The 12,673-nt window shown below is 39.2% G+C and overlaps 1 protein-coding gene and 1 non-coding gene across 2 annotated transcripts; one reads left to right on the plus strand and one right to left on the minus strand.

Annotated features, from left to right (window-relative positions):
* Window positions 1-150: 150 nt before the first annotated feature.
* Window positions 151-630, plus strand: LOC130801126 (uncharacterized). Its single transcript, XM_057664889.1, has one exon. The coding sequence runs from the start codon at window positions 151-153 to the stop codon at window positions 628-630; it is 480 nt and encodes a 159-aa protein (XP_057520872.1).
* Window positions 631-11,496: 10,866 nt separating this feature from the next.
* Window positions 11,497-11,602, minus strand: LOC130801991 (small nucleolar RNA R71). The gene has a single exon (XR_009039710.1). It is a non-coding gene; the product is annotated as a small nucleolar RNA R71 (small nucleolar RNA).
* Window positions 11,603-12,673: the final 1,071 nt, after the last annotated feature.

A 12,673-nucleotide genomic window follows, 5' to 3' on the forward strand; every position in this document is an offset into this window, starting at 1 on the left:
ATAGATGGGGGAAGTGAATCAAATTGTATTAGTTTAGACCTGGTCAAAGAGTTGAGACTGATGACCAAACCCCATCCACACCCCTATAAGTTAAAATGGCTTGATGATAAGGCTAGTAGAGCTGTGAGTAAGTAGTGCCTGGTGAGTTTCATGATTGGTTCATATAAGGATAAGGTTTTGTGTGATGTGTTGGACATGAGTGCTTGTCACTTGCTGCTGGGCAGACCTTGGCAGTATGATAGAAAGACTACATATGACGGTTTTGCTAATACCTACACAGTGAGACATGAGGTAAAGCTCAAAGCCTTGATTCCTTTACCCCCACACAAGACCATAACCCCACCCCTTGGACAAAACCTACAGCTGATGAATAGAAAGGCTTGTGAGAGGGAAATAAAGAGCCAAGAGGAAGTGTATCTGATGTTTACTAAAGAGATAGACCAACCTGTAGACCTACCTGGGGAGGTTAAGCCTTTACTGCATGAGTATGCAGATGTGTTCCCTGTTGAGCTACCGCCTAGACTACTACGCATTAGGGGCATAGAACACCAAATTGACTTGATACCTGGAGCTGCCCTACCAAATAGACCTGCCTATAGGACAAACCATGTTGAGACTAAGGAGCTTTAGAGGCAGATTGAGGAGCTTATGCAGAGAGGTTATGTGAGGGAAAGCCTTAGCCCCTGTGTTGTGCTTACTATCTTAGTGCCTAAGAGAGATGGTACATGGAGGATGTGTGTTGATAGTAGAAGTGTCAACAACATTACAGTGAAGTATAGGTTCCCAATACCCAGTTTTGATGACATGTTTGATGAGTTAGCAGGTGCACAGTGGTTTAGCAAAGTTGATCTAAGGAGTGGTTATCATCAAATTAGGATAAATGAAGGTGATGAGTGGAAAATAGCCTTCAAGACTAAATATGGGTTATATTAGTGGATGGTGATGCCTTTTGGACTTACAAGAGCACCTAGTACATTCATGAGACTCACGAATGAAGTGTTGAGACCATTCCTAGGCAGATTCATTGTTGTATACTTAGATGACATCCTTGTGTATAGCAAATAATTTAGAGAACATATTGACCATTTGAGACAACTTTTTGAGGTTCTAAGAAAGAAGAGGTTATATGGCAAGCTTGAGAAATGTAGTTTCTTCATGCAGGAAGTGTTCTTTTTAGGGTTTATCATTAGAAAAGAAGGGATAAAGGTAGATCCTGCTAAAGTAAAAGCTATTCAAACCTGGCCTACACCTAACATCATTACCCAAGTCAGGGCTTTTCATGGGTTAGCCTCATTTTACAGGAGATTCATTCATAACTTTAGTGCTATCATGGCTCCTATCATAGAGTGCACAAAGAAGAGCACATTTCAGTGGACTGAGGATGTACAACTAGCTTTTGAGCAAATTAAGAAACTTCCTGATTTTTCAAAGCCATTTGAGGTAGAGTGTGATGCTTGTGGCATAGGCATAGGAGCAGTTCTGCTGCAAGAAGGGAAACCAGTGGCTTAATTTAGTGAAAAATTAAGCAAGGGTAGGCTTAACTATTCCACATATGACAAAGAATTTTATGCTCTGGTTAGAGCTTTGGAACATTGGGCACACTACCTTAAGGTTCAACCATTCATACTATACACTGATCATGAGTCCCTCAAAAACGTACATGGCCAACACAAGTTTAACCCTAGACATGCAAGATGGGTAGAAATCCTCCAAACCTTTGACTTTTCAGCCAAATACAAGACAGGAAAGACCAATGTAGTGGTTGATGCCTTGAGTAGGAAGCATAACCTATTAGCCGTACTAGGAGCTAGAGTCATAGGATTTGAAATGATTAAAGACTTGTACCCTGAGGATAGTGACTTCAAGGACATTTATGCTAGCTGCCTAGAAGGATCACAAGGCATGTTTAGCATTAACCAAGGGTTTTTGTTTAAGGGAAATAGGCTTTGTATTCCTAAGACCAATCTAAGGCAATTGTTAGTTAAAAAAGTGCATGAAGGCAGTTTAGGAGGACATTTTGGTATTCAAAAGACCCTAGATATGCTTAGTCAACATTTTTATTGGCCTAAGATGCTAGGCAATGTTGGCAAGCACATATTTAGGTGTGAAGCTTGCATTAAGGCCAAGATTACTTTTCACAAAGGAGAATACATGCCCTTACCTGTTGCCACCAAGCCTTGGGAACACCTTAGCATGGATTTCATCATGGCCTTACATAGGACTCAAAGGGGAAAGGATTCTATTATGGTTTTTGTGGACAAGTTCTCCAAGATGGCACATTTTGTTGCTTGCAACAAGGTGGATGATGCTCAAAACATAGCTAGGTTAAACTTTGCAGAGATTGTAAGATTGCATGGGGTACCTAGGACCGTTGTGTCTGATAGAGATAGCAAGTTTCTTAGTTGCTTTTGGAAATCCCTGTGGAGACTGTTAGGCACAAAGCTCTTGTATAGTACATCTCATCACCCTCAAACTGCTGGGCAAACAGAGGTGACCAACAAGACCTGGGCTTAATCTTAAGAACCTTAGTGAACAAAAATCTAAGGGATTGGGATCTTAAGTTATGCCAAGCAGAGTTTTCTTACAATAGAAGTCCTAGTTATAGTACAAAGCACTCCCCCTTTGAATGTGTTTATAGGGAGAATCCATTATTGCCTGTATCTCTAACTTGTAATTTTGAAAATGACAGGGTACACAAAGATGTTGTGGAGCAAGCTAAAGAAACGATGAAGCTGCACGTGTTGATTCAGGAAAACATTCAGAAGGCCAATGCAAAATACAAGCTCAAAGCAGACAAAGGAAATCACTCCAAACAACAGCTAGAAGAAGGAGATTTTGTGTGGATATACCTAAGAAAAGCAAGATTTCCCCATCTAAGGAGGAATAAACTCATGCCTAGAGCCATAGGGCCCTTCCAGATCATACAAAAGTTAAGAAATAATGCATACAAAGTAGATCTTCTGGAAGAGTATAGTGGTTCAAACACCTTCAACATAGGTGATCTCAAACCATACACTAAACCTACAGAATTGAGGACAATTCTTCCTCAAGAAGGGGGAGTTAAATTAAGTATGCAAGGCACACATGGCTCAAGCATGACACTAGAAGAAGATAAGCATGAAGATGAAGCCAACCAAGTCCTCACACAAAGACTCCAAGACTGCACAAAAGGTAAACAGAACAAACAGAACTGCCAGCCACCTCCTGCTGACCAGCAGACCTTACAACCCTTCCACAGAGCTAACCTGAGCATCCCCGGAGACACCAAGGGTAGAATCAGAATCTCTATGCATGGGCCTTACTACCATGGTCCAAGATTCCTCTTGAAAATCATAGAAGATGCCCAAGGAATGATGCTGAAGCTCGGGTGTTCAGCGGACAGTACAGCAGAATGAATCAGTATTCTGTTTTTCTGATTTTGATTCTTAAGACGTGCACATGTTAGTCACGTGTCATTGTTTTTGCCGTTATTTTGGTTTGGCTGCATAAACATTAGTCTTACCTAATTTTCGAAGGTCTCATAGCTCTATAAATAAGAGGCTAATCCCTTGTAAACACAGTTTCAGATTTTCAGAAATAAAACACATTTGTTGTTTCCTTCAAAACATTGTCTGTTTTGTTGAGTGGATATTAGTCATATATTCAAACCTTTGAGTTGTTAGTCATACAACTTCAAAGTTTATCTTGCATTCCACAAGGTAGTCAATCCTTGGGTTGTATTATTCATTACATGAAGATGGTGAGTGAAGCCATTGGAGGGTAGTCAGTTAGCCGGAAAATCAAGATTTGGTTTCTTGAAGCTGATCTTGTGTTGTGTTTTGTGTTTTGTGTGTTGTTCGTGTCTTTTCCATTCCAATACATATTCATCATCTTGGGGCAAATTAAGGTGTGCCATCCACCCTTAATTTGGTGCACTTATGAACAAATTTTGTATTCGATGCTCGGAACTTCTGTGAAATTCAATGATTGTCTGTCGTGTATTAGAAAATCACCATCATCATTCGATTACTGCCTCAGCAAATGGTAAATGATTCTTAAGCTAAGCCCTCAAATATGGTTTCTGCCTTGCAGATGGTCTGAATATGGGACAAGGGAGTAAAGAGGAATTTAGTAATTTAGAGAGCTTTTATTAATGGAATTTTTCATTTGTAAGTGCAAAATTGAAATTCAGGGTTTAGAAAAGGAATTCAATGAGAAACAAAAAATTAAAACTTACATTAATGAAAATGGTTAAATGTTAAGGGATGGAATTGAATGCGAAAAAAAAATTGAAACACCACTAGTGGAAAAAACCTCATTTGCTGCGGTTTTTTGGCCATTATTTGCTGCGGTTTTGGCCCCAAACAATATTAATTAATGGCCTATTTTAAATGCTGTGGTTTAAAACCGCAGCAAAAAATGGCATTATTTGCTGCGGTCAGCCCCCAAAACCGCAGCAAATAATGGAACTTATTTGCTGCGGTTTTGGGGGTTGACTGCGGCAAATAGCTATTTTTTTTTCATTTTTTGTTTTATTCTAATAATAATCCAATAATAATGTAGAATGTAATAACAATGATTATCAGATAATAATCCAATGATAATCACAAATAATCACCAATAATCTCTTTGTAGTAAAAAATTCTCGATAATATAATATAATATGTACGTACATATATATACAATAATATACATTAAAGTCCTAAAAAAATCTATACTAATTACAATTTATCAAGGACAAAAATTAGCAAGATACGCGGCAATCTAATCTTTTAATTCGCGCATCTCTTCACCTCTCAGAGGACGTGTTTCCCTCGGAATGTCGTATAAAACCTATAATATAATATAAAATTAAAAGATTCATAAACATTAGATTTTACCAATAATAATAATTTAAGAACGTAACAAATACTTACGGCATCTATGTTTTTGACTCCAACCTCCTTCACGCATTTTAAGATATCGTCCATGTATTTGAGAGTGTAGTAGCCGCAATCAACGAAATTAGAAGGTTGTTGAAAGCACTAAGAGAAAATAGATGTTAGTGCCAAAGAAGCATAAAAACGCATAAAATCGCAACTTAATACGTAATTTCTAGCATACGACTATGATTTTCAATTCTAACCACTTCAACGCAATAATATAGACCAAATAGTGTTGTGTTCCAAGTTTCGTGCAAAACAAACTAAGTTTGAGCTACTTTATGCTCAAAAGTGCCAAAAACGCTTAAAAACCCTTAATATCGCAACTTAACACGTAATTTCTAGCATATGACAATGATTTTCAATTCTAACCACTTCAACACAATAATATATACCAAATAGTGTTGTGTGCCAAGTTTCGTGCAAAACAAACCAAGTTTGAGCTACTTTATGCGCAAACGTGCCAAAAACGCTTAAAAACCCTTAAAATCGCAACTTAACACGTAATTTCTAGCATATGACAATGATTTTCATTTCTAACCACTTCAACACAATAATATCTACCAAATAGTGTTATGTGCCAAGTTTCGTGCAAAACAAACCAAGTTTGAGCTACTTTATGCACAAACGTACCAAAAACGGTTAAAAACCCTTAAAATCGCAACTATGATTTTCTGTTTCTATTTTAAGTGCCCATGTATAGCACGTGCGTTTTAATTAGGCGTGTGCTAATATAGCCATTATGTTAGTTGAGAGCTCTATATAAGGAGAGCCGCACTTGTGTAATAAACAAGACCAGAAGACAGCAGCTGTAGAGGAACAGAACACAACAGCAGCAGCAACAACCCAGCCCGCTGACCAGCCCACCTTGCAGCATGACCTAGCCTTGACCATGGAGATCTGGGCCTAACCAATCTTGGGGACGTCATCTCCATACATAGGCCTAGCCATAAAGGTCAAAGATCCATGCTGGTAGTGCATACAATCGCCTAGAACACAAGCACAAGGGAACCTAGTTGCTGATCCTAATCAGAACAGCACAACAGCACAACTTGCGACCAGGCCACCTTGCACGACACGTGGAGACCAAACCTGTGCACCCAGGACCTGAGCTATAGTAGAAATGGAATCTTCATACAAGGATCTTTCCATCAAGACTCTAAGTGTCCATTTCCAAGCATGGGAAGTCATTCAAAAAGTGAGCCCAAGGTCACCCAGTCGCCAGTTTTAGTTTGAAGGCATTGTAGAGTATTTTAGTTGTCTGTTATGTTTTTAAGTGTGCAAATGTTTTGCACGTGGTTGTTTTTAGCCGTTAGAGTATAGAAATCTATAAATAGACTCTAGGCCTCGTGTAAATGTATCCAACATTGATTAATTCAATTTCATTTCTCAAATTCACGCGCGAAAGTGCCAAAAACGGTTAAAAACCCATAAAATCGCAACTTAACACGTAATTTCTAGCATATGACTATGATTTTCAATTCTAACCACTTCAACACAATAATATATACCAAATAGTGTTGTGTGCCAAGTTTCGTGCAAAAAAAAAACCAAGTTTGAGCCACTTTATGCGCAAACGTGCCAAAAATGGTTAAAAACCCTTAAAATCGCAACTTAACACGTAATTTCTAGCATATGACAATGATTTTAAATTCTAACCACTTCAACACAATAATATTTACCAAATAGTGTTGTGTGCCAAGTTTCGTGCAAACCAGACCAAGTTTGAGCTACTTTATGCGCAAACGTGCAAAAAACGCTTAAAAACCATATAAAATTGCAACTTAACACGTAATTTCTAGAATATGACAATGATTTTCAATTCTAACCACTTCAACACAATAATATATATCAAATAGTGTTGTGTGCCAAGTTTCGTGCAAAAAAAAACCAAGTTTGAGCTACTTTATGCGCAAAAGTGCCAAAAACGCATTAAAAACCTTAAAATCGCAACTTAACACGTAATTTCTAGCATATGACAATGATTTTCAATTCTAACCACTTCAACACAATAATATATACCAAATAGTGTTGTGTGCTAAGTTTCGTGCAAAACAAACCAAGTTTGAGCTACTTTATGCACAAACGTGCCAAAAACGCTTAAAAACCCTTAAAATCACAACTTAACACGTAATTTCTAGCATATGACTATGATTTTTAATTCTAACGACTTCAACACAATAATATATACCAAATAGTGTTGTGTGCCAAGTTTCGTGCAAAACAAACCAAGTTTGAGCTACTTTATGCGCAAAAGTGCCAAAAACGCTTAAAAACGCATAAAATCGAATTTGTGTACCTTTATTGCTTTCTATTTTGGAAATGTGGCTCTGAATGTAGATCCCATTTGTCCACGCACTTTTTTCAAAACACATGGGAAAAGTAAGAAAATTTTGTTAGTAATTCGGTTATTAAAACAATTAAACAACAATGCCTAACTTGTAAGATAGTGAACATCACCTCATGTAGATATGGAAAATAGCTACGTTCAGCATCTTTCGTCTCAAAAGTTGCCCGATGTCACTAGGACCAATAATTACAAACGGGCTCTCTAAAAAGCAGTATTGCTCCTTCAGCAGGTTCAGAATGATTGGGTCCTCCTCACTTATGCGAGATGCACAAGTGTGCAGCCATTTGCAATCTTGAGAGAGATCTTTTAGCTCCTCATCAGTCAAAATTGGAGTGCTTGGCATCGACTTTGACCCAGTCGACACCTTTGCTGAGAAACCGACCTCTCTCCAAGATCCCTTTGGACTCTTTTGCTATTTCAATTTATACAATTAATTTAGTGTAAGCATGCAATTAAAAAAATAAAAATAAATAAGGTACAAATGATTCTTACCATGTTAGTGAATCGGACCCAAGCATATGGCCATGTGACGAAATACCTAGGGCGTCTGATAGTTTCTCAAGGCTCCATGCTGGCATTGGAATTGGGAGTGAGAAATCTTCAAACCCCTTTACAATAGTTTCCACGGCCACACTGATGTGGCCACTTGTAACAGGCATTGAAAGCACTGTTTGGCCCTCTTTGTTTGGCTGGGCCACACCATATGCAACCTCAGTTAAGTCGCCATCACTAGCAACACCTAACTGAGGCAACAAAAGAGAACAAGGAATCGCCTCCTGAAAATTGTGTCGTTTAGTATAATAAGCATCATAATAAAATATTAAAACGCGTTGCAATTTAAATTAATAAGTGCTTATATATTTAAAAACTTTGTACCTATAGCACTGGCTCCGGAGTTGGCTCCGGATTTTGAACAACGGAGTTTATGTTCTCCGGTGTGGGGTTTTCCCCTTTAGGGGTATTAGTAATGGGCTGGGGTGCTACGGGGGTAATGGGCTCGGGTGTTGGCTCGACCAAAGCATTAGGATCCCCATGTTGACTTTCCTGATCCTCGACAATCGGGTTTTCCAAGTCAACAACGGGTGCTCTCATCTTCTGCAACACGGCGGCCAGTTTGGCGAGAGCGTCCTTTGTAATCTCCGCAGCGTCGTTCGGGATTGAGTAGCAACACAATCTTTGCTGAATGCCTTTTGTAGCCCTACGCGGACTCCTCCTTTTCCGACTACCCGCCCACTGTAATCTTTCCCTAAGAACATATGCAATGCGTCAACATTGCCTCTTGACGTGAACTCCCCCGTAGCTTCTTTTTCCTTCCAGCCCATTTGTTCAAATTAGAAGTGATATATATAGCAATTAGTATAAGTAAATCAAAGCCAAAAAATACAAAACAAATCAAGAATATACTTAATAATTTCAAAACTCACCACAGCATCAGCAACCTTCTTCGTTCCCAAATCATTAATGGTAAATTTACCACTTGCATCTCGGGAATGAAGCCCGCAATACCAATCACGCACCCGATCTCCAGCAGGAGTATTCAGGGATGCGAAGGTAGTCGTAGATGAAGGCGTGGATTAACTTTGATTGGGGTATAAACCCGCATCCACCCACTCTTTTCGGACCTCATCGTACGTTTTCTGGCCCAAGCAATGATAAAACTTCCTTTTGCTTGCAGAATCAGAAGCTTTACCACGCTTTTCCTAATTAATCAATAGAAATCGAATGTCATGTATTAGTTTAATGCTGAAGCAAAAAAAGTAAATTCAAATTGGTAAACTATAATATAATATGAAATTCTTACAACTTCTATGGGAGTTGTTCTTTTGGCAACAAAGGCCTCCCAATCCCTCTCCGATATGTGACCCCATATTTCGTATGGCATCTTCGAAGGTGATTGCTCTCCACCTTCGTTTCCCGTTTTGACCTTTTTGGTCGTACGGGCACGCCTCTTCGTAATGCAGCCAGATACTAGCTTGGATTTGAAATCTCTGAATCTTTCAGCAACAGCTGAAAGAAACACATTCTTCTTGTCCTCATCGCTCTTGATATGGAAAAGATTCTACAAAAAAATTTGATGTATGCATTTTGTACTATATTTTTATGCTCCTTTCCCTTGCATTTTATGGCATTCTGATGTGTGATTTCGCATTTTCCATATGGTTTTACGTTTGGTTGGAGTTTTTGTGTGTCTTTGATTATTTCAGGCCATTTTACTCCACTCTTGTATTGGAAGCGGATCACTCCTGAGCATTAGAATGCGTGCTTCGAGATTTGGCAGAGTTTGAGACCGCACTACGACACTTTTGTGAGCTCACGGCTCCATTCGGATATGCTTTTAGTCCCGTTGGGTCTCGTTTGTACTTTTGTCGTGTTCTAATGAAGAAAAGTAAGCACAAGATGATGGGTCCGGGCGAGTATTTTCATACCCGAGCGATTTCAATTGAGAAATAGGAATGTAAGCCTCCAAGCCCAAGACCTGGTCGGGTATACTCTAAACCCGGTCGGGTCTGTCAATAATCACTTTCATGAATGTTCAGCTTACGGACCCGGTCCGGTCTTTCTTAAACCCGGTCGGGTCCTGCGTTTTCTGCTCTGTGGAAAACTCCCAGCACACGGACCCGGTCCGGTCTTCCAGAAACCCGGTCCGGTCCTGCTTTAATAACCGTTTTTCCGCACGGTTTTTATTTTATGATGAGGAATGTAACAAGGGGGCAAGCAACATTTTCTTCTCTGTTTTTTTAGATATTATTAACTCTTCACTTTTGGAGAAAAAACTTTGTAACTTTCGATTACTTTCGTTCATCCTTTGGTATTCAACTTCAAGTATTAATTCTTTATCCTTTCCTTGTTATTACTTTTAATCATGTTTTATTTAATTAATTCTTGTTTTGTTGCAATCGATATGTGTGGGTAGTTTCTTAATCTAGGGTTAGATGGAACCCTAGCCATGATGTTAATGATGAATTATTGAATCCCAATCCCTTTTTATTATGCATAATCCTTGTTCATGCTTGGTTTCTTATGCTAGTTAACTCATGTATTTTCAATAGAAATTTTGGAAATTGTGGTTAAAGATTCATTCAATTGCTAACGAAAGTTTGAGTTGAATGAATTGCCTTTTAGATCAAGGGCTTGATAATCTTCATGATAATAGATAGATTTGATTGTTGGATCTTATAGAATACTATGCTCAATGTCATTACTATACTTGATTCCATGAAAATAGGTTTGATAGTATGGTAGTGAAGGTAATAGTCTTCGAAAGGAGTTTTTAGTATCTTTAATGGTGTATTCATCCTATTGAACTTGGTTATGATTGTTGTAGGGGTAGTAGGATCTCATTGTCATCATATCATGCTAGTGGGGAAGTTTATCCCTAGATGTTTTAGTATCATTGATTTACCTTTCTAATTTAATTGCTTGTATTCTAGTCATTTAGTTAGTTTAGACATATATTCTCCAAATTTGTGTGTTACTTAGGATCAATTGGTAGCCGGAAAATAATCATTTACTACATTGTTCCCTGTGGATTCGACCCTAACTGCTGCTATACTAGTTGCATATTAAGAATTGTTTGGTAGTACATAAACGACCTATCAAATTTTGGCGCCGTTGCCGGGGAACAACGGATTAGTTTATTGTTTACTTTCTTAGTTTAAATTGATTCTTTTTTTCTGATTTCGCTTTGTTTATGTCCCCCCTCCCCTATCTATTTAACCCTTTGCTTTTAGTTTCTTTTGTTGCATGCAAACCAGACGACAGGGACATGAACTAGTACCTTTTGACCCTGAAATCGAAGCAACAGCAAGAAGACTCAACTCTAGGCAAAGAAGGCGAAGAAACAGAGAAGGGAAGATTTAACCATGGCTGAAACACCAGAGAAACCCCTCATGGATTACATCACTCCCGATTCTAGCACTGTCACTACTAGCATTTTGAGGCCAGAGATTACCGGGAACCAGTATGAGATTCGGTCAGCATTCTTCAACTGGATTGCTCAGAACCAATTTCATGGTATGGAGAATGAGAACCCAACCGACCACATTAATCTATTCATCGACAAGTGCATGACACACAAGTACAACAACATCACTTCCGATCAATTAATGTTGATAGCTTTCCCTTTTTCTCTTGCGGGGGCGGCTAAGCAGTGGCTATGTGAGGAAGAACCCAACTCCATTGCTACTTGGGAGGCTCTGAAAAAGGCATTCTTGCATTGATACTACGCACCCGGAAAAACTTCAAAGTACCGAAATGAAATATCTACTTTCAAACAAAAAGACGAGGGATCACTCTATGATGCATGGGAGAGATTCAAAAGTCTAATTAGAAAGTGCCCATATCACGGATTACCAGATTGGATGGTTATTGAGACAGTCTACAAAGCTTTGAGGCATGAAATCCAGACTTCTTTGGATGCTGCTGCTGGAGGTAACTTTATGATGAAAACACTAACCCAGGCCAAGAAATTCTTGATGACATGGCCTCAAATTACCACTGGCGAGAACAATCAACTCCAAAGCGAGGTGGTAGGTATGAAGTGGATGCTATTGTTGCTTTGACTAATAATGTACAGGCTTTGACAAGGAAGGTTGAGCAATTGGATGTAGCTGCAGTAGATAAAGTCCGTGGTGCTTGTGGCTTAAATGGGCATTCCAGCGTTGATTGCCAACTTCAAGCCGAAGGGGCTGCTACTGTGGAACAAGTCAACGCCATCCAAAATCAGAATGCCAGACAACAATACAACCCCTATTCCAACACCTTCAACCCAGGATGGAGGGATCATCCAAATTTCTCCTACAGAAACAACAATGCCCAGAATCCCTCATCCTCGTACAACTTACCATCGGGTTTCCAACAAAGACCTCCCTTCCCACCTCAACAACAACATCCACCGAAGTCCAACCTTGAGAGCTTGATGGAGAACTTCATTGCTACCCAAAGCAATCAAAATAAACACTTCAGCACCTCCATTAATTAGATTTTATCTCACAACAAAATGATCGATACTCAGATGGCTTAGATGGCACAACAATTAAGTAACTTGTCCATGCAAAAGGGGCAACTTCCGGGAAACACAGAAAAAAAACCCAACCACATCTCCCCATCAGCAACTTAATGCAGTAACTACGAGGAGTGGTAGGACACCTCATGATCCAGCCCCTAAAGTAAAGACCCCACCTATTGTTTTTCCAGATGCAGGAACTAATGATGATGTTTCTGAAGAAAAGAAGGATGAGCCAGTCAATTCAGACAAGCCCACAATTGGCGGTCGAACTTACACACCACCAGTGCCGTTTCCTTCTAGATTGGCATAGGCGAAGCTTGAGCATAAATATGGAAAATTTCTTCAAGTTTTGAGCAAGCTACAGATCAACATCCCCTTCTTAGAAGCCATTAAGGAAATACCCTCTTATGCTAA

Source organism: Amaranthus tricolor, chromosome 15, assembly GCF_026212465.1.
Source record: "Amaranthus tricolor cultivar Red isolate AtriRed21 chromosome 15, ASM2621246v1, whole genome shotgun sequence".
Taxonomy (NCBI): domain Eukaryota; kingdom Viridiplantae; phylum Streptophyta; class Magnoliopsida; order Caryophyllales; family Amaranthaceae; genus Amaranthus; species Amaranthus tricolor.